We start from the raw sequence: 27,024 nt of genomic DNA, 5'->3' as shown, positions 1-27,024 counted from the left end.
CTGCACAAAAGAAGATTCTAGTTATGACTTCTGAGGGCCACTTATGGCACTGAATTGTATTTAGGGTTTTTAGAGTAAAGGGACCTGTACATAAATACACACCACACTTTTTACATTTTTATTTGTAAATAGTTTGAAAATCATGAAGATTTTCCTTCCACTTCACAATTATGCAATACTTTGTGTTGATCTATCACTTGAAATCTTAATAAATTACACTGACGTTTGCGGTTTTAATGTAAAATAAATATGTCAGGGGTATGAAGACAACCTAGTTATATCCCAGCGGTATGTTTGTGTGCAGTATTACCCATTTTTACCAGCAAGAAACACCCATACACTGTGGGTTTGCATGTAAACTACAGATAAATTATTAAATTCAGGGAGTGTTTCCAACTTAAAATTTGTACATGGAACAAGTTTCATATTTTTGTTTAACGTTTTAGTTAGGATTTTTCCTAAATGATCAGTCTGGATGCTGCGATATACTGGCAGTTTTAGTTGCCATAACAGCAAAATACATACATGAGGCATAACTGGTGAAACGTTCGTTGGCCTATTATCTCTCTTTGTCAGTGTCTGTGTCATTCTCCTCATTTTATCTTTCAGCTAGCAGCTGCCTCAGTTGGGGCATTGCCAGAAGCCAACTACCACTTTCTGAGCTTACGCATTGTCTGAAAAACTGCCTTAAAGAGTGATTCAGTGCGTTGCAGGCTTAGCAGTGAATCAGAAAGTGCAAGCAGTGGATTGTTAAAACAGGTGATACACTGACATGGATGATAAGCAGCAATGAGTTAATTTGTGTTTATTTGCCAAACCGACTGGATAGTGACCAAAATCTCATGTGAATCTTCCTTTCAGTTGCAGTTCCTCCTGTTGATGCCCATAATTTATGATTCAAATATTGACAATTTAATTTAGAAGAGTAAACCTCCTAAAGTTTGTTGTCAGTTTAAGCAAAGATAAAGATTAAGCTGCAAGCAACATGTAATCAACTGGGAAGCACCAAGAAGACACAAGAACAGATTATTTATATAAAACCTGGTTTACCATTTATCAACCACATGTGACCCTGAAAACTCAGAGCATTTAGGCAAGCATAAAAAACAACTTTTCTTCCTCTGTTAAAAAGCCATTCATTATTTTTATTAATATTTCATGAAGTGAAAAGAGCAGCTGTTGTGGACCAACTGAACACCTTTCCCTGTTTTCCTCCAAGCTATAGTAAAAGGTGAAGAACAGCGCTCTCTATTGCCTGAAGAAGTACCGCACTTAAAATTGAATAACAATCACTCATAGGTGGCTAAAGGTAAACAAGATGATATACAATATAACAGCTGTAAGCCCAACTAGAGACATAAATCATAGACAAATGATGGATGCTTAAAAGGCTGTGCATAAATCATACCATTAGTAAATGATCCTGTAAGGTCATTGTAATTCAGAATGAGAGAAAAATATCAGTCTGCAAATGGATTACTTGTTGAGGTAAATACTCTTTGCTTGATGCAACTGTTTGTGCCGGACTTTACTGACATCGGTCACTTGGCAGGTGCTCGTGCTCGGGGATCCACTCTGATCTGCTGAAACACTCGGCAGCATTCCTGTCGCACTCGCAGATGAACATCTCACACTCGTTATTTTTGTCTAAATGAGAGAAAGCATTGGCTTTAGTCTTTAATGATCAGAGGATAAACAAGTTCTATACGCACTTACATATTTCAGATAATCAAGAAAATGTTATGATCAGACAATGATTAACTGAGAAAATAAAAAAGAAAACTCAGCCATAAAATTCCCTTGTTTAGGCATTTGAGAGACTGACAAGCTCTTAATAAATTCTAGGCTTTTAATAAAAGTTAATTATCAGTGTTAAAGTGCAAGGTTTGCATACATACAATCATTGCAGTTTGTACTTTAAAAGCAGCAAACCTCAGTCTGCCAATCAAAAAAGTTAAAATTATAACTCTGTAACTGTACAATAACAATAAGAAACAGCAGTGTGGAAAAAAGTGCTTTGCTTTGAGTTGCAGGCACTTTTCCCTCTTGGAATGAGATCTGTCAGGGTAAAGTGAAGGAGGGAGAACTGGAGGAAAAACTTAAATCTCACTCTAAAAGGACTGAAAATCAGCAAATCTGAAATAATCATAAAAAAATTAAGCCAACTTACTTGTACAAGTGATCTTTTTGTTATCCTTATCACAGGTGTAGTCGTAGATTTCAGTATAAGGGTTGTCCAGGATGGGCCAGCACGCAGGATGCTGCCTTGCATCACTGTAACATTGGTCGTGAACCTGGCAGCACCTGTATGAAAAAACAAAGTGGCAAGCATAGCAATTTGTTGAACAAGCTTCAATTATTTATATATATTGTTACTATGTGGTGGCCTAAATAATGACCTATCCAGGTCATCAACGGGTGAGCCAGAGCCTCCGTATCCACAGTAGCAGCCATAGTCGGAGTAGTCAAGAGCAGGCCAGCTATTTGGCATCATACACAGGATCATGTTCCTGAACTGGTAGAGAGCCTTGTAGTCGAATGAATGGGCTGCAGGAATATAACAGGGTATTATTGTAGGCTTACATTTGCATATTTATGGTAAAAAATACTCAAAACCTTTACATTTTTTTCAGTTTGGCATATTACCAACCATATACTTCAATGTATTTTATCTGGACTTCAGGTGATGGACCAACAAAAAGTAGCACATGACTGTTAAGTGGAAGGAAAAACATTGACATTTCTGCACATTTTTCACAAATAAAAATCTGAAGAAATTAGATTACAATTGTGTGTTCAGCCCTGCTACTCAGAAAGCTCTAAATAAAATCCAGTACCACCAATCACCTTATCAGTGAATAGAGTCAACCAGTGAGCAATTTAATGTTGTTCTCTCTTTGTAATATATGTACCAGACGTGTTGTCTTGCAGAAAAGCACTACAGAGCATTTCTTCAGCAAGGACAAGGCAGATTTGTATGGGGAAAATACTTTCTCACAGCACTGTATGTGTTTGTGTGTGGTAGGATGAAACATTGTGGTGGCAGCATTTCCTTTTGCTGCGACAGTGTAGATCCAGATCTAATTCAGGATCTGTGGTAATATTTGAAAATTGCTGTTCACAGATGATCTCCATCTAATTTGACTGAGCTTAAGCTATTTCCCAGTAATTGCAAAAAAAAATAAAAATGTGGATGTGCAATAAAATACACAGGGCTCTAAATACCATTGGTTATCGCATACAAATCCAATAAAATACATTGTTTTGGGTTATATTTTTATAAAATAGGGAAAAATGAAGGGGGTATAAATACTTTTGCAGTTTTGTAATTTCTGTGGAGTTGTACTCACCTACAGAGAGACCAACAGCCAAGATGAAGACAGTCTGAAAGGCATTCATCCTGTTAGTGAGATGGTTCAACCACAGAGTGACTTTCACTCAAACATGAAGTCCCTTTATAAACATCAGGTGTGGGTCCTTGGATGTCAGCTGTCCATACAGCACAGGGTCACACGCACTCTGACACTCAACACAAACGAGCATATGCAAAGGTTAAAACGCATTCTCACACCATGCGAGCTTGTATATCCAACCCTAACCCCTTACCCTTGTGGTTAAGTTCAGTCGTCCGGCCATTACATCATAGAAACTCATAGCTGATTTATCAAGATGGCAATATAATTCTTGCTTACAAATTATGAATAAAATTAAATGAAAGTAGTTTGTAGAACAGTAAGCGTTTGTTAATTATGTGTACAAGTACTTCTTTATTATCAACATATTCATTCTTTTGGCTGTCCAATTATTCAACATTTAAGGGGAAATAGACTCAAAGGGAGATTCTTTTTACAAGATGACACAAACTCTTGTCCATGTTTGTGCATGTGGTTGAAATGACCTATAAGATCTACCACCATACCAAAAGTACCATAACTGATGCACACATTTTCATGACAAATTTCTATGAAACCTGTAAATAATATATAGTCAAGCCAGAAATTATTCATACCTCTGGCAGATTTATAATAACATTTGTTGTGCCCCAGCTATGGGATTAAACAAGGACTGAACTACCCAAACAAAACAGACTAGTAAAAACTCAGAATCCTAGAATTTTCAAGAAGGCTTGTAAGAAGGAGGAGTCACAGCTGATATCCCTGTGATGTCATAGATCTACAAAACTTGTGGATGTCTGACTCCGCTGGTCGAGTTAGACTACTTCTTAGAAGTACCTTGCAACCAAAAAGTTAAGTACGGCCTGTTGTTTGTGCATCCAACAACCATATCCTGGCGGAGAAATAAGACTAGTCACCTTAACCTTTCTGTCTAAGCTTCTGCAGAAAGCCAGTGATTCCCCAAGAAGAGACGGTGTTTCTAATCATGTCAATGACGTAGTCTTCCTCCTCCCTGCATGAGAGATGACGGCATAGGAACCATGTGTGCCAGTCTGAGTAGACTCACCCCCCCCCGCTGCCTGCCATGCAACTAACTTGCCCCATCAGACCTCCTTAACTCACTGGCCCATCGGACATGCTCCACTGTTCATCAGAACAGGTCACAGTAAGAACTAAAAAATTTGTTGACAATAAAACTATTTAAATATTGTTTATTTCATTGTGTTTGTCTAGTGGTGTTTACCAGGCCTCTAAAACGTACGACAAACTATTTCAATAAGTGATTTAAACACAGATTGGTCATAACACGACGCTGGTGCTCATTTACACATTAAAATATGTATTAATGGTATTTAAAGTACATGTGGGACTTGCTAAAAAATATTTCTTTTGTGTTAGCTTCACCACTTGCTCCGGAATTTAAATATTCACGTCTGTCCGTTTGATCACCAAATTGCAGGCCCATATCTACTTAAAGCATTTTGAACTAGTAGCTTAAACACATACAAATTGTCATTCTTAATTAGTTTTAAATCTAATTTGGCTTCACACCAAATTTCACAAGACAAATCTTGGTTCTTAAAGGAACATATTCACAGTGGACTTGCATCATATTATTGGTTATTGGTTTCAGTTTTATTCTTTTGTTCTCTTTGACTGTAGTTTATTACTTTTCTTCATTCGTTCTACTTTTTACTTTGTAATATAGTTTGAAGAGCCTAGTTAAAGAGTTTGTTCGTTGAAGTACTATGTTAACCTGAAGTTGAATTATTTTGTGAATACATTCTAATATTTTGGAAAGTGGTTGTTTGTGTTTATTCTATATATGTGTGCAGGGCTTCCAGTGCTTAAATTCACTCTTTCACTGATTGCTCACATGCTCGTTTAAAGAAGGGATTGCTGCAAGTTACTCAATGCAATCTGCTGGGATTTCTAGGAATACTTTTAACAAATTGGCATAGTAAACTGACTTTTACTGCATTGTTTTATAACTAGGACCAAATTAGAATGTATGATAATGAATCTTTCTAAACGACTATGTTAAAACGAACTGACTACACAATTCTGTATATAAATTAAATCTTTTTGTTTTGAAAAGTGCCTGGAGATGATATTTGTCTGCATACAGTAAATAAACTGAACTGAGCAGCAAACAGAAAGGGGCCTCTGTCGTGTCATGGATTACTATTATAAGTAAAAGTTCCTAGACACTCTGATCGAGGTAAAAATATATGAATAAGAAATAAAATGCTTCAATTGTAGCACTGGTGACTTTAATACAAATAATTACTTCTTCGTTTGGACTTTTTTGTCATTGAAAAATGTAACTTTTTTTTCTAAAAAAATTTTATTTTGAAATTAAACAACTGCAATAGAATAAACCGTTTTTATGTTTTTATTTTACTGAGAATAGATTATGAAAGAATCTTAACTAGATAGATTTTCAATTTAAAAGCAGGATTCTTTCCTTCCACTCTTAGATATTTTACTGTTCTCTCTGAAAACTTTGATACAGAAACATTTTCTGCTTGCTTAAGAAATTGGGTCTGCTTCTCTCTCTGTTTTGGGTTTTTTCTATGTCCTCAGACTCAATGAGTCATGCACAAATAGTATCAGCTCTTACCAGACATCATGAAGACAACCCCGCCTTCTTAATCTTCCAGCAAATGGAACAACAAAGTGGGATTGTGATGTCACTTCACTCTAACTGGTGCGCTAGTACAGGTCCTTCTCAAAATATTAGCATATAAGAATGAATTATATGAATTAGCATATAAGTTCATTATTTTCCATAATGTCATGATGAAAATGTAACATTCCTATATTTTAGATTCATTGCACACTAACTGAAATATTTCAGGTCTTTTATTGTCTTAATACGGATGATTTTGGCATACAGCTCATGAAAACCCAACATTCCTATCTCACAAAATTAGCATATTTCATCCGACCAATAAAAGAAAAGTGTTTTTAATACAAAAAACGTCAACCTTCAAATAATCATGTACAGTTATGCACTCAATACTTGGTCAGGAATTCCTTTGCAGATATGACTGCTTCAATGCGGCGTGGCATGGAGGCAATCAGCCTGTGGCACTGCTGAGGTCTTATGGAGGTCCAGGATGCTTCGATAGCGGCCTTTAGCTCATCCAGAGTGTTGGGTCTTGAGTCTCTCAACGTTCTCTTCACAATATCCCACAGATTCTCTATGGGGTTCAGGTCAGGAGAGTTGGCAGGCCAATTAAGCACAGTCATACCATGGTCAGTAAACCATTTACCAGTGGTTTTGGCACTGTGAGCAGGTGCCAGGTCGTGCTGAAAAATGAAATCTTCATCTCCATAAAGCTTTTCAGCAGATGGAAGCATGAAGTGCTCCAAAATCTCCTGATAGCTAGCTGCATTGACCCTGCCCTTGATAAAACACAGTGGACCAACACCAGCAGCTGACACGGCACCCCAGACCATCACTGACTGTGGGTACTTCACACTGGACTTCTGGCATTTTGGCATTTCCTTCTCCCCAGTCTTCCTCCAGACTCTGGCACCTTGATTTCCGAATGACATGCAGAATTTGCTTTCATCCGAAAAAAGTACTTTGGACCACTGAGCAACAGTCCAGTGCTGCTTCTCTGTAGCCCAGGTCAGGCGCTTCTGCCGCCGTTTCCGGTTCAAAAGTGGCTTGACCTGGGGAATGCGGCACCTGTAGCCCATTTCCTGCACACGCCTGTGCACAGTGGCTCTGGATGTTTCTACTCCAGACTCAGTCCACTGCTTCTGCAGGTCCCCCAAGGTCTGGAATCGGCCCTTCTCCACAATCTTCCTCAGGGTCCGGTCACCTCTTCTCGTTGTGCAGCGTTTTCTGCCACACTTTTTCCTTCCCACAGACTTCCCACTGAGGTGCCTTGATACAGCACTCTGGGAACAGCCTATTCGTTCAGAAATTTCTTTCTGTGTCTTACCCTCTTGCTTGAGGGTGTCAATAGTGGCCTTCTGGACAGCAGTCAGGTCGGCAGTCTTACCCATGATTGGGGTTTTGAGTGATGAACCAGGCTGGGAGTTTTAAAGGCCTCAGGAATCTTTTGCAGGTGTTTAGAGTTAACTCGTTGATTCAGATGATTAGGTTCATAGCTCGTTTAGAGACCCTTTTAATGATATGCTAATTTTGTGAGATAGGAATTTTGGGTTTTCATGAGCTGTATGCCAAAATCATCCGTATTAAGACAATAAAAGACCTGAAATATTTCAGTGAGTGTGCAATGAATCTAAAATATATGAATGTTACATTTTTATCATTACATTATGGAAAATAATGAACTTTATCACAATATGCTAATATTTTGAGAAGGACCTGTATTTATGCAGCTGTACACCTACAAAAAAAACTGCTGTTTAGCTATGTTTGCCCATGATTACTTGTGAGCTGATTAATCAGTGTTCTGATATATATATATATATATAAATATATATAAATGTATATATATATATATATTTATATATATATATTTATATATATATCTGGATTAACAAAACAGAGGTCAACAGGTTGTTGTGATCTTAATTTAATATTTTCATCAAGCAGAAAAGTGAAAAAAATATGACAGTGGTATCAGTACATTGTCATGTTATCAGTGCACAAATTCAACATCGAAACAAGTGTTAAACATTTATTTGAGTGAAATGGTTCTTACCAAACAAGGCAATCAACATAGGTGAAATAAACTGGGTCAACAAAAAAACATCAACTAAAATTTAAATAAAAGATCACCTGTAAATACACTATAAAATATATGTTAACTCTGTCCTCTGTGTTCAGCAGTTGATACATTTCACCATCAACATAAACAGCACAAGACAATAAACAGAGAACTGCCTTAGTGCATACTTTCAGTCCATAACCTGAAGGTTCACATTCTTGATTAATGACTTTTTGTCTTCTCAGCCATGGGAAAGAAAACAGCAATAGATATATTTATACATATATTATACTTATACATATTTCGTTCAGCATGATAAAAGAGAACATTTCATTATTTGTTTTGATTAAAATCATTTCAGTGTCCTACCAAATCATTATTGCTTCTGTGTTCTACTTAGCAAAGATACTCCCAGAAATCAATGTACAAATAAAGGCATATTAAATAGGAATGGAGCTACTGAGACATGTACAACCTTAGGCAGATGTTTACAATGACTAGATATACAGAGAGTACAAATAAGTATCAGAGTGCTCATCTGTTCTCAGTAGTTCTTGAAAAACTGCCAACTTTGAACAGATGTTTGACCTTTTTTTCCTCCAATATGATCCAACAACATTAGGTTTCCATTTGTTATACTTTAATGATCTTTTTGGATGAAAGATATGTTTTTACAAGCAGTTCAATGTCAGTCAGTCATTTTCTATACCGTTTCTTCTGCAGTGGGTCGCGGGGAAGCTGGTACCTATCTCCAGCAGATGGCGGGTTACACCCTGGACAGGTCGCCAGTCCACATATATGGCTGATATTTGGCCACTCCACGGAGGACGGATTTGAAGAGCAGGGCAGTTCAATTTGTTTGTTGAATTGTTTTAGGTATTATTCAGCATTTATAGTTTAATCAAAATGGATGAGTCATGTTAAGCAAAATGTAAAGACAGGTCACCTTATCATTTTTCCACTGATTCATCAATCATCTGTTTTTCTTTTTTCCTTTCTTTCTCTCTTCAGGCTGAGTAAATGTTATTCTCACACGATAGTTTTATCATCTTTTTGTCATATTTTGTTCCCTTCAGCCTCCTGTTTTGTTAATGCAAGTTTAACCTACAAAAACAAAGCAATAATCTTGTAGAACAGTGGGTTTTCTTTTTGCAACCTTCACAGCATTGCTCACTGTGTTGCTTTGAGCATTCGACCTACGCATTGCATCATCTCCAAAGGAATTGGATTGTTACTTTTGAGAGGGCGGGATGCAAGTCTGTTAGCAACGGTTGATTAACCACAATTCTTTATTCAGTGGAGGATAAAACTGATGCAGACAGAAACCATGTCTAAGGCTTAGGATTGAGCTAAGGATAAGATTGAACAACTCTCAGTATGAGGTTCTAAGTAATCCCCTTTGCCGACCTGATAAGACTTCGATTTTCCTTCACTATGCCAATCTGCAATTGTTTTCCTCCCATAGACAGAAAATACTAAAACTTTAATTTCACCTTTGGATTACATCTTGGCTTGAGGATTTCAGACTGATTTCACATACATTTTCAAGCACCACTGTAACAGTTTTAGCTGTAAAAAAAAAAAAATGAAGGACGTTGCTAATTTCAGAGGTTCATAAAGCTTAAGGTAATGTCATTAATAATTGGACCTCTTTAAGCACAGGCCAGCTGACAGCCTTCCCTGGGCCCAGGACAAGATAATCTGAGATGGGGCCCCACCCTATGCATTTTGTAACTAGTAGAAAATTAATATTTACCACTGAAAGACATGATTGACACTGCATTCTGTCTACTTCTTTCTCCTCACATATTCTTCCTTACCCTCATTTTCCCTTCTTCCCCCTCCTATCTGCTTCATACTTTGGATTTATTTTAGTTTTCATCCTTGGAACAGATTCTACATGACATTGCTGATGTAGAAAGCTTACAATGACACAAATCTCCAAAATGAATAAGTTATTAAATACATTGTTATATGTGATCATCTGAATAAAATTGGAAACGTATACAGCAAATAGATATATATTCTTTTCAATAAATTATAATGGTCTCAATTTATTACTTGACAAAATAATTAAACTGGGAAATCTACATAAAATAAATCATACATAAAAAATTGTTTTTAAATTACTTTTTTATATGCTACATAATGAAATAACTGAAACTGCAGCTGTGTCTCAGTAAAGAAACGCTAACAACTGATTGGTTACGCTGCACAGCAACTCAGCTGTAGACCAATCACCATTTCTATACTACTTTTTGTCCTGCGAAATGACTGATGTGTAAGTTAGAGATAAAACTAATTCATGCTGTTCTGCAGCACATGACAATGAAGTAAATTACACAACAGATAAACATTTTTTCTGATCCATGTATCTTCAATTTTTTGTTTTTCCTTGTATAAATATAATTTTTGGGACTTTTTTTTATTTAATTGAATTGTGGCACTTTTGGCTTTCCATACATGCTGGTGTAATCCAAATAATGTTTATGTTTTGCTTCTGATTTTATGATTTGTTTAGATTTCAGCCTTGTGCCAAACTTTCCTTTAGCAGTATCTTCATCGCATTCACAGCCACTCACCTCCAGCCCAGAACCTACTTGCTGCGTTTGAGGACCACCTGGTAGTAACGTCAGAGCAAGCTATGAAACAGCTCAACCATTAGTGTTTACCAGCCCCCAAATGTAACTTAAAGGAAATGTTCTAACAATAACTTCCACTAGCTAAAATACACAACAGGTCTCTGGCAGAGTTTGTGCCATTTTAGCAGAAAATGCAGAAAAGGCACAAAGCTGAACGAGGACCAGCTGTTACCTGTAGGTTACAGTGGATTAGAGAGCGAACAGAAGGTAAGTTATTACCTGCAGATTGAGGCGTGTTCCTCCTGGGACAGAAACAGTACCATTCCTTAATATCAAAGTGATGGAGCAGCTGTCTGACCCAAAGCGAAGCGACAGATCGAAGACTCATATTTTCCTCTCTCTGCCTGTAGCAAGCCGAGCATTTTATAATTTACTGGAGCGGCTTAATGGACTTAAAGTCAGAAGTTGTGTCGGCGGAGGGGGTAGTGGGTGTGGGCATTACAATTAGAAAGAACAAAAAGCCTTTTTTGAAAAAACTATAATTCATGGTTGGCTCCCACTCCACCATGGGCTCAGAACTACTGACCTGTTTGTCCCCTGCCATAAGCAGTCTTGTTAAAGCATATTTATAGAAATGTTATTTGCAGTGTTTAGTATGTTTGAAGATTTCTAAATGTATCATTTAATATAACGTACCATCTCTTCTTATGCACTGTAAAGAATTAGAATTTTGTGAGGGATCAGGAGATTATTTTATAAAAATGTAAATATTATCATTTGTCTCATTCAGAGTTGTTTCTCAGCTTAAAGACCAGCGAGGGGTGTGAGACAGGTTTTGTCTATTTTTTGTATTTCATGGTATAAAAAAAAAAGCTTCGTGGAAATATTTTGCACACTTGGTGTACAGTTAGTGCACACACCGATGGAATGAAACAGATGGCCATCAGATGGGTTTATACAATAAAGTGGTGACATACTTCTTCTTATAGCGATGCGTTGCACTGAGCACCATCACTCCATCCTGTGACAAAATAAAGAAAACACAGAGGAAAGATTCATTTCAACGCATCAAACATCCATTATGATGAATAGCAAGCTTAATATTCTAATATATGAGGTCTTCAGAAGTAAAAAGTATTCATACTCCTTGAACTTTATAACACATGTTATAACCACTAACTTCAATGTGTTTTATGTGACAGGCCATCATCATTAGGGTCATCAGAGTAAATGAACTGAACACAAATCCATGCTGAACTTTTCAGATATTTATTTGTAAATACTTTTTTAATCCTATGCATCATTTTCCATCCACCTAAAAATTCTGCACTGCTTATTTTACATGTTTGCTGTGTAATAATAATAATAATAATAATAATAATAATAATAATAATAATAATGTCTTTTAGAAGTCCTTCATAAAAGCCAGATTTGTAGAGTGAATGGCTTAAAGTGCTCCTGTTCCTGAGCTGAGCTCATCTACAGTTCCTCCAGGGTTAACATTGGCCTGTTGACTTATTTTCTGATTAATGTCTGGCCTCTTACTTTAGGTGAATGGCCATGTCTTTGTTGTTGTGCCATATTCCTTCCATTTTGAGAGGATGGATTGAACAGTGCTCTTTAAGATGTTTTAAACTTGGGATATTGTTTCATAATCTAACCTTGCTTTAAACCTCTCCACAACCTTATCACTGACCTGTGTGGTGTGTTTGCAGGGTGTATTGCTTGCTCTTCATCTCACTTCACAACTACTTTGTGTTGGTTTATCACCTAAAATTCCAATAAAGTACATTTGGTTTGTGAGAAAAATATAAAAAGCTCACTGGGTATAAAGGGTTTTGCAGTGTATGGGTGAAGCTGTGACTAAAGATGAGGAAAAGCCTCCACTTCATGCTGTTTTAATGCATATAAAACAAATACATCATCAGGTGCTCCATTTACAGTAACTCAGTTTGGCATTTTGTAAAATAATGCCCAGTTTTGCAAATCAAATACCTCCAGATAATACTTAACACTGCTGTCAACACAAAGCTTTTATTAGAAAATACACACAACAGTTTTGCTTTTGTGCTATTTTACTTAGCTTTTTCATCTGTCTGTTATGCCTATATCAGTATGACGGCTCTTAGATCACCCACTAGTATTTCCATTTAGCAGTCCTTGTCAGAGCTCTGACATTTAACAAGATAAAATGTTAGTTTTAAGAGAAACAAGATAAAGTTAATTGAGTTTTAGCTGAGAAGATCCCAATAATTCCAGTGAATGTATGAGAATCCCTTACAATATACATGTTTGAAATGAAGAGTGTGTATAGACAATGAAGCCCTTTTATCTCTGTTGCAGCGCTGTTTGATTACAGTCCAAGAAAATTAAACAAAACAAATTAAGACAACATTTCTCGGTAAGTCAAAGGCTTTCCGACCACGTTTCAAACTGCTATCTCTTTTTATATCGGCATGCTTATTCTGGTTGTTTTTCCACTTAGTGTTGTAACAAGAGCAATTATCTGTCCTTCAGCCTGTCCTGTTATCATTATGCCAGCTTCTTATCACTACTGCCATTCCAAAGATACGATCCGCTCAGCAGACCGAGTCCAGATGCCTGTGATAGTGTTTAACACTTTCTTTGAAAACCCCAAAAAGGCTGGTCATTTCCCACAAAGATTTTCCACTACAGCAGCCACATGGTGAGTAAACACATCAACCACACAGAATTGGTTTGTGCAGCTGAGACGTGTACAAACCGTACCTTAATTGAGAGTGCGTAAAGGTGATTAAGCATGACATGGTTCGGCTCTGGAAGTAATGCAGGGTCACACTAAAGGTAAGAGCAAAAAAAAAAAAAAAAAAAACTATGAGAAACAAATGAAAGAACAATATTGAAGCACGTTTATGGTGTACTCTAGATGCACTCCATCTAAATAGCCCAAGTAATTTAAAACTTATCTTCTGCAAAAGCAAAACATAGAAAGGTGAAGAAAAACAATCAGGCTGTTGCAGTAAAATTTACAGTGGAAATAAAAATGAGAGCAATCCCAAATTAAATGTTGTCATCTTACAGATATGCCAGTGTCTTTATTGAGGATGACTTGGAGGAGGTGAGGAGGGAGTATAGGTGGAGACTTAAACTTTTCATCCTGTTTAGGAACATAAGCTTCCTGATGATATGGGCCAGGGGGAGAGCTGGACAAATCTAATAAAACAGGAGGGGAATAGTTAGACAAAGACAAAACCAAAATTTGCCTCTGTATAAATCTAAATAATATTGGCTTTTAAGCTAATAGAGAAAACATGGAACAGTGGTGAACCTTTCTAAGAGAGGGCCCACCAAAATGACCCTAAAAGTGGTCAGTTTGTGACCATAATCACAAGTGGACTTAGGTTAGGCAGCAGAACAATAATCTGAACCACACCAGCAAGTCCATGCATGAATGGCTCAAAATACAGGGAAACACTAGAATAAAACCTGTTAGAGTTTGCAAAAGACTTAAGACGGGACTGAGATTCTCTTTCAACAATGACATGGTTTAGATCAAATTATGTTCATGTGCTAGAGTGGCCAAATTTCAGACATCAGTCCAATAAAGAATGTAGACAAGATTTGAAAATTGATGCATACAAAAACTATCCATCTAAAAAGTATTGACTCAAAGGAATGGAATAAACATGCATGCGGAACTATTCAGGCTTTTATTTTCAAATAGTTTAAAAGTTGGGTGCAGTGCTGGGGCAGCAGTAGAGCACGCTCCATGTATAGAGAGCCTCCGGCCCTCTACGCACCTGTCCCCTGGTTCAAGCCCTGGCCACAGTGACCTGTGCTGCATGTCTTCTCCCTCTCTTCACATGATTTCCTGTCTGCCTACTTTAAAAGAAAAATTACTAAAAGGTCACGAGTGCTGAAAAAGAAAAAGAACAAAAACAAATCTAAATAGTTAGAAAATTAAGTGATATTTTCCTAGATTTTCCACTGGTGACTTTGCTCAATCAGAAATTCTAAATCTTTATTCTCAAATTAAAAGATGTATTTGTCTGCATTTTTCAGGTGTGATATTACGCTACTGCAAAAAAGATGGTTAATGCATCTGTTTCTATTTCTTTTGTCTGTGATCATTCTTTATTATATCCAAATTAAACTTACCTTTTAATACAATATCTGATCATTTTATCAAGACTGTATTAAATTTATGCTTTCACAATCTTAAATCTGCTTCAGTACATTTTTGTGGTTGGTTGTTAGCTATTACCTGACACGTCAGAGGATTTCTGTGAATCCACCATCAGAGCATCAAACACCTCAAAGTCTGTTTTCTTCACCTGGATGACATTGTTAACGGTGCCAAGCTGGCTGGTCACAATAGGCTGTTAAAAGATGCAGCACGATCAAATTAACACACCTCACAGACAATGTAAAAAGACATCCACTAGGTAAAGCAATAACACATTCCTTGTAATAATTTGCCCAAGGTTGACATTTAATCCAATATTTAAATGCCCTCTCATTGTAAATCTGACAGTATAGGACATTTTTCCTGAAATACTTTCAATTATAGAAATTGTGAGAAATAACTAGAGCCTGCACCTCCTGCTAAAATGTAGCGTGAATAATATACAATGAGTGGATCAGTTCTAAGTAGCTCAAAAGAAGTGAAGCAAAATTCCTTACATGGCTTGATTGCAAAACTTTTCAAAAACATGAAAAGACTTAAAATCTTACAGCTAAAAACATTATTCAAGAAGAACACATAGATTAGACTATTTAAACAGCCAGCTGTTTAAACGGACTGAAATCATTAAATATTTTAAAAAGTATAGAAATGATTAATAGCAGAAGTTTTCCTGAACACTCATATCAGAACGGTTGAAATAACACAAACTATGCAGAAGAAGTTACACGGCAAAACACATCCAGGAAAAAGTCGAAACAGATTACAGTAATTGCTTACCTCAGCTGGGTCATGGGTCCACTGGCCATCTACATAAAACTTGTACTGATGCTCTCCCTCAGGTAGATCTACAATTGCCACAAATGTGTTCTGACTTGAAAAAGATGATAGTACAAGCAAAAGGACATTTGAAACATTTGTCAGTATGGTTTAAATCATAAAATATTCCAAAATTAATAAAGGATGTAACAGCTAAATTTAGGAGATGGCCCCACCTTCTTATGAGGGGAATCTTATTGGTCCAGTTGTTGAAAGATCCAGAGATGTAGACCTCTTTTCCATCCCCTGTCCAGCGAAAAACTGTTGGTCGGTCTACAGCTGGGCCTTTATCTTCTGATTCGATGTCTTGCTGCCAAGCAAGGAACTCCTCCTTCTCCAGAGGGGCCTGAAATACGCACGATAGATACAATTTTTTTCACCTTTAATATGGATAAGATTTAGATTTCAGAGTTTTAAGCAAATAAATGCACCTCTAAGTAATGTAACACCAGTGCATACCTTTATGTCTTCTCCATGAAAAATATCAGCATCCTCTGGGCTATCCATGAGGATTTTAGGCCTTTCCCCCTCTTTGATTCCCCGGCTGTCTCTTCGCTGAGCCTTCTCCCCATGGCCCATTGCAGCCCTCTCACTGCTTGTATTCCCCATGGTTTCGTCTTCTTGTAGGCAGTCACAAGGTCACTGCGAGTGAAGTTAAGAAGTCGTGTAAAGCCGTCGGAAACTCAGATAACGCTTGCCATCAAACAATACAATTAATCATTAACAGCTGCTGCGCGAATAATGTTTGAAAGCAATATTTAAACTATTATATCTCCTATATGCAATGGCTTGCAATGTCCGCTTAAAGACCTAATCTCTGTTACTACATTATATTACACATTATATCATCACACAAACAGATTTGTGTGCTTATTAGATGATAAAAACACAATCCTTGCAGGGAGGAACTACACAGCTGTAGTATTTTATGAGACACATTCATATTTGGACAGTATAACCAACATGTTATTTTAGATTCAACATGATCTTCACATAACATTTCTCCCAGCATGACACCTTAACTGCAAAGGACCTCGGTGTTGGTGTGAGTTTGCCATTTACAGTGAAGAACCAGTTGATTTCACTGCAGCTGACCCCTTGTAGAGTATCAGCTCTTGTAGGTATTCATTATCACCTAAACAGGGTATAAAAATAAAGCTTCCTGGGGTCCATCAAACTGAGCACTACTTCTTCTATGCATGTGCGAATCAGTTGAGTCACTGCCATATGTGTCGGCTGAGGTGTTTGTGCTGATATGATGTGTTCGGTTTTCCACATACAGTACATGGGGCTGTGCATTATAATCAAAAATCTCTACTTTGGTCTCATCCATCTTAAAGATTTCGTTCCAGATGTCTTGGTGGTTCATTCAGACAAAACTTTCAAATCATGCTATCATTTTCATTTTAGAGAAGAGACTTTCTCCTTCAGTCCTTCCGAACAAACCATAGTTGTTCATTATCTTTAACTGTACTGTCATGTAGGGCTGCAACAATTATTTTGTTTTCTTACTTAATTTCACACTAATTTTACAGGCTGGTGCAGTAAGTTAATATTATTATATTTAAGGTGCAGCCTTAAATATAAACAGCCTATAAAAGCTATTTTGAAATCTACTTTAGGTTTTTTTGTGTTTTGGCAGCTTCATTAATTTACTAATTAAATATTTCGCCATAGATGAACTAAGAAGAACACACATATGGATTTTAAATAGTTATGCATTAAGTATGAATTCTGTTCACCAAAGCGATTCTTATTATATTTTTATTACGTTTTTAAACCATTTCTGATTAATGTAGTCTGTTTTTTCCATCTGTCACAAGAGACAACAATAAAGCCAAAACAACTTGGAAGTAAAAGAAAGGGGGGGGGGGGGACTATGCAAACAAACCAGCCAAAATAAAGAAGTGATTATTGTAGAATGTAGGTGTGCGGTTCAATATTTGGTTAAGTGTGCTTGGATGTGTTTGAGTGTGTATGCATGTACATGTTAAAAACAAGGTTGATGAAATATCAGATAGAAACTTAGAGAATACCAATAATGTAAGCAATCCAAATCAATAATAACAATAAATGAATCCTAAAAATCATATAAGGTAATAATAATAATTCACTGCACAAATGAAAACTAAAACAACAATGAAACCAGATAAAAACATCCAATAAGTTATATGAAGCAGTACAGTTACCAGGAGTAAGCAGTCCTGAACAGATGTCTGCTTCCTCACTAAAACTAAGAAGGTAGAGCACATCACCCCAGTTCTAAAGTCCTGCTGGCTCTCTCTATCTTTCAAATACTTCTGTTAGTTTATAAGTCCCTAAATGGCTTAGCATCAAAATATGTTAAAGATTTATTGTCAATGTATCAACCTTCAAGAGCACTCAGGTCTTCTGGTTCAAGTCTACTCTGCATCCCCAGAATCAGACTTAAACAGTTCTCATGCTTCACTAATCTGGAAAAAAGTTCCAGAAAACCGTAATCATGCTGAAACCCCCGAGTTCTTTTAAATCAAGGTTAAAAACCCATTTGTTCAGAGTTGCTTTTGCCTCTTCTGTTTAACCTATTAACTGAAACATTAATCTTAGACTGTAGTTCAACTTTTTATTACCTGCCTTTATTATGCCACAGCAATGTTCCATTCATGTAAATCACTTTGAATTGTCTTCTTACTGAAATGTGGTATATAAATGAACTTCTCTTGCCTTTTAAGTGTGGATCTGGAGTGTTAATGTTACAGATGCCTAATGGAAGAGAGTTCCATAGTTGGCAGCAGAAGGTTTTGCTGTGGGGGCGAAGAGAGGGGACAGAGGAGGTGCCGACATGAAGTACAGCAGATAAGTACGGGGAGGTTGTGGATGACCTTGAATATAAACAGAATGATTCTGAATTTGACCAGGAAACAATGGAGATGCTGTACAACTCAAGTGATCAAGTGAAATTAATTATTCCTATCATCAAACAATACCAATGTCCCTGTAACTGCTAGTTTCTATTATTACTGTTACTGTACACATTAATAACAGAAGAATAGCAAATGCCCTCCATGTTTACCCGGATGTCTGCTTCTGTATGGTTTCACTAGTGCTATGAATGTACGATGAGCTACTTTAATGATCGGTAATGATCCATCATGCTTGCCCGAAATGTATATCTATATCTTAGCATTTTGTAGTCGAATCATAAACGTCTTATTAGATATTATAAGGCTGCTGTCTTTATTGTTTTTAGATAATAATTCGCATTTTACCATGCCGGTTGTCGATTATTTATTTCAACTCGTAGGTTGCTTTAACAGACTTTAGCCACTTGAATTATTTTTTCTGGGTTGACACCCTAATTTGTTTTGCTGGGTAAGAATCCCTAACCCAATCGTCTTGCGTTAAATCAATCCACGGCTGAATCCGTCCATATTTGACTCAAGATGGATTAGCAAAACAATCCAACGTGAGTAGTTTTAGTTTTTAACGAGTAAAAGCAATGCCACGCAGTTCCCGTACATGTTTACAGCTTACGTTAATTATTAACCCAGCTGTCGTTAATAAACCACATCACTGCTCCTTTACACGTGTACGGTTAATTCGCAGAAAGCTAACGTTAGGTGTTGGACCGAAGCTAACAGAGCTCCATCAGTGTGTCGGCAGCCGCTTCGTCTGAGCTTCTTTAAACACCAAAGCTTGTTAACACACAAGCAACGTTACATGACGGCGAAAACACATATTACAGATGCTGGTGAACATGTAAGGTTTTACCTCAGAACCGTTTACCGTCGTAGCTGCCGGTGTTTCACCAACTCCATTTCGATGGATTCGAAAACATAACACTACATGGTCCAGCTAAACAAATCCGCCCCCCATCTGCGCAAGCGCACATTATTTAACTGAAAAAATATAGCAGCTCATGAAAACTGCTTAATATATGGACAGTATTGCGTCAGCTCGGCCAAAATTAAGACATAAAGAGTATTCCCCAACTCTAAACTAACTTGTTTATTCATAGTTGCATGTCATAATCATGAAGGTATTTCCCGTCTTTAAGGTACTAGATGTATTTCTGTTTACTCAACACTAGATGGCAGCGTAGCTCAAGTGCAAGGCATATTTTTATAATTTAAGCAAGGCTATTAAGTGACTAAATAACTCGGGCAATGTATTAGAATCTTGATGAGATCGTATTATCATAATCTTGAATACAGATAAGTACAGTCGTTTACAAAACATTTTTTTTTTTCACTGTGCTTAAATATCACGGTGCCTTTTATAAGCATTCACAGCCCATGGACTTTAAAACATTACAACCACTTCAGTTTATTTCATTTGTAAAGCAGTGCAAAGTTGGGAAGCCTGAGAAAAAGAGAAATGGTTTTCTAATTTTCTAACACATGAAAACCTGAAAATGTTTGTATGCAGCCCTCTCTGAGCTAAACTACATCCACCAGCTTTTACATTTGAAGGCTGAGATTTTTGTCCGTTCTGCTCTGCAAAGCAGTCTAAGCTCAGTCAGATATTGCTTGAAGAGCATCTGTGAATACTAATTTTTAAGTCTTGTTACAGATTGTCAATTGGATTGTGCTACAGAATTTAATTGGGGCATTTGAACACATGAATATCCATTGATCTAACCCATTTCATTAAAGCTCTGTCTGTATATTTAGTGTCACGGTCCTGCTGGAAGGTACACATTTATTACAGTCTGAAGTATTTTGCAGCCTCTAACAGGTTTGCAATTAACTGTTTATCTTCCCATCAATTTTAGAAGTTTGCATAGCACTGCATGACACTTTCTTTCACACGTTTGCTTGTGGCAAATGGGAGTTTTATGGCTATATTGCACTGACTTTCTTTTTAACACTCTTCCAAAAAGACCAGATTTGTGGAGGGAAAGACTAGTACATGTCCTGTTGAATGATTGTTTCACCAGAGCTGTAAATCTCTGCAGCTCCTTCAGAGTTATCTTGGCTGCTTCTCTGATTAATGCTCTGCTTTAGGTGACCGGCTCTGTCTCGGTAGGTTTGCACTTGTGTTATACTCTTTCCATTTGGAGATGATGGATTTAACAGTGTTCTGTTAGATGTTCAAAGCTTAAGATATTAATTCCTAGCCTAATCATTCTGGACACTAAATCACAGCTTCAATTTAGACATTTCTGGTGTGTTTCTTGGCCTTCATGGTGCTGGGATGCAGGTAACAAATATTGATACAGTGGAAGTGGATTTTGTGCAGTTGCATCTATGCATGAAAGGGAACTTTACACATCACTGGCTATATTTTATCTGACATTTTATCTATACCTGTTCTTAAATAGACGTGTCAAGAACAGCAGTAACTGTCCCTGCAGTGGGTAATTTATTCTTGTTATTAGTCTGTAATCCTCACTTTTTGTCACTAAAACAATATTTTTGCAGGTTAGTCTAGTTTGCGAGTTACATTTAGCATCTTCAATATTTTACAGGACTGAAGCAGTGCATGACATAAAGACTCACAGGTAAAGCATTGGAGCTAGGACCCAAGTCAAATGACTGTGAATATCTCAATGAAAAGGAAGGATTGGGATTTACTAGGAGTGGCGGGGAAGCTGAGGATTTTTCACCTGTTTCAATATGTGAACTTTTCTTAGTTTCTTAGTTGGACTGACAAATTGATGTAAGTAGGTTTGTAAATCATTAAGTTTATCAATGACTGTAATGGTCATTTCTACTAGAATTTTGTTTTTGTTTTTGTTAGTTTAACAGTCCCATATTTATTTTTTCCATACTTTTCACTCGTACAGTATTATTAGTTTGCCATATTCATGTGGAAAACTAATAAAACACATTGTTCACCTGAGTGGAAGTCTGAAAAGCCATCTAAAAACTGTTTTTAAAAAAAGTGAATTAAATGTTGAAGTTGATCAAAGACACTTTGAAACAAAATCCTGAGGGAGGTTTCCATAACCTGAGACTAACTATAAGGAATGAAATATCACAAAAAGCATCTTACATATAGGTTGGGCATTTGTGTTTGCATTCCTTCCATTGTTAGATTTGAGAACCTTAAATACCTGCAACAGGGTACATTTGTACAGGACAATGGCAATAGCAATCGCAGTTGACTCCATTTTAAAAAAATCTTTTGGTCCTTAAAATCCATGGCAATTAAACCATATTTTAATAGCAGAGTCAAGCTTGCAGCCAACGCTAGAAAAAATATATCTTCATCTTTGTTTTGTATCTCCTACACAATTATATAACTGCACCACTTTTTGTTTTTCCACCAAATGCTCATCCCCAAACAATACTCCAGCATAGTGAGATTCTGGACACTGTGGATACTGGAGGCTTTGGCACATAAGTAAGAAGCTGTTTTTTATTTTTTATTTTTTTTTAAATCATCTAGCAAAAATGTTTGTTCAGAGAACTTTCACTGGACTGATCTTTCTTTTCAGCTAGAGAATTAAAGCCTCCCACAGGCCATGGACCAAGATTTTCACAGTGGACACAGGCCCAATTATTGCCATGGACACAGTTTATTGCAGTACACAGATGTCTATCCACAGCGGGTGCTCATTTCCAGAGATTTCATTTTTTTCTATACCGCCTTCATGCCTAAATTTACAAGCTGAGACTGTAGGTTTCTTGTATACATACATGTTCTACTGTGTATTTGCATGTTATGTAAACAGAGAAGAAATGAGACTCATGCCCCTTCTTAATGGTGCCTTCAGGTTTTATCAAATGGTCTTAAGATGAATTCTCTGGAACCATGATGCTGTAATTGCCTTGTGTCAGCAGAAACGACCAAGGGGGTTCTGAGGAAGAGCTCAGCAGAGAAGGTTTAGATGCATTTAAAAGTTAAGATTGCATATTGGGGGGGTGCTGCTTAAAATGTGATGATGGAGGTGCCGTGGGAGGTTATTATTTGTTGCTAGTTTTGATGTGCATGAAAGCAGTTAGTAAAAGTGACATGAGAACTAAGCTGGGGATGTACACAATGCCTTTCAAAAGTGTTCACACCAGTTTCCACATTTTCTCATGTTACAGCCACTGTTCTATTATATGTGGATTTGTTTGTGTGAGACACAAAGCGGTGTCATAATTAAGTTGAAGAAAAATTGCAGGCACAGTTCTCAAAATGTTTAACAAATATAAATCTGAAAAGTGTGGCGTGCATTTATATCCCTCCCCCTTTACTCTGATACCCCTTAGATAAAATACAGTGCAACCACTTGTCTTCAGAAGTCACATAATTAGTAAATAGTGTTCACCTACATGTCATTTAAACACTGTATTAACAGGTAACAGATAACGACTTGGAGTTTAAAGCAGAATGCCAAGATTTCTACTGTGATGTGAAAAAGTATTTGCCTTGCAGGTCTTTGTTTTTTTTGTCTCACTTAATGTTTCCGGTCATCAAACTAATTTAAAATTGGTCAAAGACAACTTGTGTAAATAGAAAACAACATAAATGATGATTCCATTTATTGAGGAACAAAGCTATCCAAACCAACCTGGCTTTATGGGAGAAAGTGATTTTGAACTGGTTTGCCACCCTTGATGGAAACAACTGCCATGAAGTGTTCATGACAACTGCCAATAAGTTGTTTACATCACTGTGGAGGTCTCTTCTTTACAGAATTGTTTTATTCCGTCACATTGGAAGGTTTTCAAGCATTAAGTTTAAGGTCATGCCACCACATCTGGTAGTGAGCAGAATTCATGGTTCTAACAATTACAGCAAGTCTTCCAGGTTCTGAAGCAGCAAAGCAACCCCAGATCGTCACACTACTGCTATCACCTTGGACTGTTAGGAATGACTTTTTCTTAAATGGTGTTTTAATTTTACAGCAGATGTAATGAGATGCACACCTGCTAAAATGTGCCACTTTTGTCCTGTCATTCCTGGGATGATTTTCCTAACAGTCTTAATGATCACATAGATGTTTTCCGGCAAACGTGAGATGGGCCTTTGCATTCTCTTCAGTCAGTAGTGGTTTTCACCTAAAAAACCCTGCAATGGATACCACTTTGCCCACTCACTTCTTTTGTTTTGTTCTTTTTGTTAAATTACAGAAACCGACGTCTTCAGTACTTCAGATATCATTCAGGGTTTGTTTATGACCTCCAGGATAAGTTGTTGATATGTTCTTGAAATAATTTGTTTATCATGGTTCCTTTTCTGTTCTTGAATTTCTTTAGATCAGGGTATGATGTGCTCTTTGAGATTTTTTCATTCAATTTCAGTTGTCAGATTCATTCTGTTGGTTAGGATAGCTATTTCCTTTAATAACTAAAAATATTTTGAAAACTGCTTTTTTTTTACTCAGGTTATTTTTGTATGATTAATAAAGATTAATAGAGACAAAAAAAAAAAAGCCAAAACAGAAGATATCTGTATAAGGGACACTACTTTTTTCAGCTCATTGTACAGCTGACTGTTCAATTTATCATCTGCTGACAGTACAAAATGTCCAAGATGAGAGTTAATAGTAACACTAGTGCCCTAGTGGATTTATGTAGACCTCATCCATCTGTTGTGTCAACATTCACTGCCATATTGACTCATTTAAAAGCAGAAATTCATCCTCAGATGATGCTCAGGCAGATCTTGACTCCTAAAGTTGGGAATCATACAACAGTAGTTAAGCTGATTATTTCCCCAAAGTCATTTGGTGTTAGAAAATTGTATAGACATTTTATACATTTCTCACATGGTATTGTCATTATTTATTTTTAGTCTCTCTTGTTAAAGAAGAACAACTAGGAACCCAGGAAAAATGTTTTAATCAGAATTGTCTTACCTGGGCTAAAGATAAAATGAAGTGTAATACAAAATACCAAAAAATAAAATAAAAAAAATCATATAATGCTAGCACTCACTGCAGTCTCCCTCGGCAAATGTTTTCATCAGGTTGGTATTTTCAGTTTCTAGTTCAGTTGACTAACAAAACTCATTCATCTGACCAAGTATTTTGTGCATTGATTAGCATGGTCAAGAGGGTAACAATTGAATCTGTTATGAAACAATTACACAATAGGCTCATCAAAACCATTTTCTCCCTCACTTTCAGAATGGTTAGGTTCACTTTCTCAATAGTCTGACCTTTAATTTAGGATTTGGGAAACTGCAAATAATGAAGATATGGATTTCCAGGGCTTCTGCCATTCTGATTGAGGATATTTAATCTAAGATGATAATATATTTTCTACTTGAGATGGCACTATTTAGAGTTTAAAATCAGCTAGTTCAGTTTATATAACTCACCCTGTGTAGATAAAACAGAGAAAAAGCATAAAAAACCCCAAATCATTATTATTTGTTTTAATCTAAAATGCTGTAATAGGTGTCACAGTATTAGTCAACATTACCAGTACATCCAACAAATAGTGTTTTTAAAAGTATCCACACCTTTAAAAAACGTTTTTATTATTTTGCAACCAGAAACTTTTCTGTATTTTATTGGGATTTTAGGAGATAGAACAAAACAAAATAGTCATAACTGTAAAGTGGAAAAAAACAGTAAAGGGTTTCCTTTTTTTCCCCTCATTAAAGCCTTAATTATTTTCCATGAAATTGTTTGCAGCCACCTTTACTATGATTTCCTTAAATAAAATCACCAAGCCGTCATTTGCTGTTAACTAATTGTCGTTGGGTAAATATTTTTTCGACATTCAAATTGCACTCAATAAATCAGGCTTTTATTAGGAAAGTAAAAAGATGAAATGTCCTTTAAAAATTGATCTTAGAGGTAATAAATATATGGATATTTATATTATATTATATTGTATTACATTATACACACACACACACACGCACACACACACACATATTCACCCCACTTCACTCCCCACGATGTATGGATAGATTGTATTATACTATGAAAACAACACAGGACACAAACCAAAGTGTAAATGCCAAGTGTTTATTGTAACAGTGTTGCATATCTCTTTAACCAACGATTTTAATTGTATTTCTACGCTTTACTCATTAAAAGGACAAGGCATACAACCTTCATAAAGACTACACAATGTCCAATGCCCCAGTGGTTTAAAGGGAAGTCCTTCATGTCTTTCCTGGCCACTTTTTCACAATAGCTGTGCCTTTTAGGAAAGCAAAACAATTTCTCTGTCATTTCTCACTTCAGTAATTCATTACAGTGGTTATGTCAGACAATGATTCAATTTTATGTCATTCTCACGGTGCAACTATTGTGATTAGAATGAAACAAGCGATTGTTCTTACCTTGTCATAGTGCAGCTCAAAGAGCACAACAAAAGCAATAGGACTATATGGCAGTTTATATACATTTACATACATGTCACTTACAGGTTTAGCTTTCATTAATGTTTACATCCTTTTCACAGTTAGAATTTAAGAAGAACACAGATTATTGGATGAAACAGGGATAAACAGAGGATACGTCCAAAGATACAGGAATAAATACAGCGATTAATGAATAATAATTTATATTGGTACGTCTAGCAGTTGGCTTTTATTGTATGTGAATAGCATTAATCCAAAATGGGCTCTGATGGTGAACTGAAACCTAATACAATGTCATGTATTTATGATTAGCACTTGATGAAGCTCAAAGTAATGAATACTTGAATAGAGTGACAGCCTGTCACACTGATGAACTCATTCGGAAACGTGTGTTATGTAGCATTACTTGGCCTTGTGCCACTTTTAGAATCCTGGCTTCTTGTCTGTTTGTGAAGACACCAAAAGTTTCAGAAATATCACAAACCAGGTAATCATGAAGAGAGTGGCTGTCCTTCCCAGCTCATCTCTTACAGGTTTTGGAAATTGTCAAGGTTTGGAGCTATGACAGCTGCTGCCCCTTGGGGTGTCTGTGTATCAAACGTTCGTGTTGCCTGTGTTGTACTGAAGTGACACTGGAGAGGAGAGTTTCTGTTGATTGCTTCATTCGCTGCCTGTTGGTTCTTCAACTGGTTTCCTCAGTTTCATTCTTCATGACATCATGTCAGCATGTTTATCTTTTCCCACTGTTCATCCATGGACTACATTGCTCTTCTTCTCGCTGCGGACTGCAGTGGAGGTTCTTGCATTATAGAGGCATCCTGATGTGCATGGCAGAACTGTTAGGCCGAGCTGCCAAAATGTAGATGGCACTCTCCCTTAAAAAGTCTGCCCAGGTCAAAGGCCTATAGAATGTAAGGACACAAAATGTTTATTAGTTACTCATATACCTATTACTCATGCTTTAAAATTACATATTAAATTAATTGATAATTTAAGATGTACATCCGGCAGAAACCTTAAATATGTAAAAAAAAAAATTTGCGGGGGGTATCTTCAATATAAAACACAACAGAGAGAGAGCTAAATTCTTGCTAATAGCTATTGTTGGTCAGATTGAAATGATCTATTACCACAAA

General features: G+C 36.6%; 3 protein-coding genes across 7 annotated transcripts in view; all 3 read right to left on the bottom strand.

Annotated features, from left to right (window-relative positions):
• Positions 1-789: 789 nt before the first annotated feature.
• Positions 790-3,494, bottom strand: LOC124872100 (phospholipase A2-like). The gene is made up of 4 exons (XM_047371781.1): positions 3,351-3,494; positions 2,400-2,547; positions 2,171-2,304; positions 790-1,647 (listed from the first exon to the last, which is right to left on the bottom strand). The coding sequence occupies exons 1-4, from the start codon at positions 3,397-3,399 to the stop codon at positions 1,529-1,531; spliced, it is 450 nt and encodes a 149-aa protein (XP_047227737.1). The 5' UTR covers positions 3,400-3,494; the 3' UTR covers positions 790-1,528.
• Positions 3,495-7,938: 4,444 nt separating this feature from the next.
• Positions 7,939-19,524, bottom strand: prkab1a (protein kinase, AMP-activated, beta 1 non-catalytic subunit, a). Of its 3 annotated transcripts, XM_047373115.1 has the most exons (9): positions 18,356-18,484; positions 16,112-16,294; positions 15,829-15,998; positions 15,614-15,707; positions 14,915-15,029; positions 13,730-13,863; positions 13,420-13,488; positions 12,368-12,441; positions 7,939-11,692 (listed from the first exon to the last, which is right to left on the bottom strand). In XM_047373115.1, the coding sequence occupies exons 2-8, from the start codon at positions 16,259-16,261 to the stop codon at positions 12,409-12,411; spliced, it is 765 nt and encodes a 254-aa protein (XP_047229071.1). In that variant the 5' UTR covers positions 16,262-16,294; positions 18,356-18,484; the 3' UTR covers positions 7,939-11,692; positions 12,368-12,408. The 3 variants fall into 3 exon arrangements, with proteins under 3 accessions (XP_047229071.1, XP_047229070.1, XP_047229069.1); XM_047373114.1 differs by lacking the exons at positions 12,368-12,441; positions 18,356-18,484 and adding an exon at positions 19,403-19,524; XM_047373113.1 differs by lacking the exon at positions 12,368-12,441 and having other exon boundaries at positions 18,356-18,482.
• A 6,002-nt stretch (positions 19,525-25,526) lies between these two features.
• Positions 25,527-27,024, bottom strand: part of phf24 (PHD finger protein 24) — a 59,909-nt gene continuing 58,411 nt past the window's right edge. For all 3 annotated transcript variants that reach the window (XM_047373446.1, XM_047373445.1, XM_047373447.1), the window contains one exon: positions 25,527-26,790. In XM_047373446.1, the coding sequence (XP_047229402.1) occupies positions 26,694-26,790 (97 nt within the window). In that variant the 3' untranslated portion in view covers positions 25,527-26,693. The remainder of the gene's footprint in view (positions 26,791-27,024) is intronic.

Source organism: Girardinichthys multiradiatus, chromosome 8, assembly GCF_021462225.1.
Source record: "Girardinichthys multiradiatus isolate DD_20200921_A chromosome 8, DD_fGirMul_XY1, whole genome shotgun sequence".
Classification (NCBI taxonomy): domain Eukaryota; kingdom Metazoa; phylum Chordata; class Actinopteri; order Cyprinodontiformes; family Goodeidae; genus Girardinichthys; species Girardinichthys multiradiatus.
This window is presented reverse-complemented; position numbering and strand designations above follow the sequence as displayed.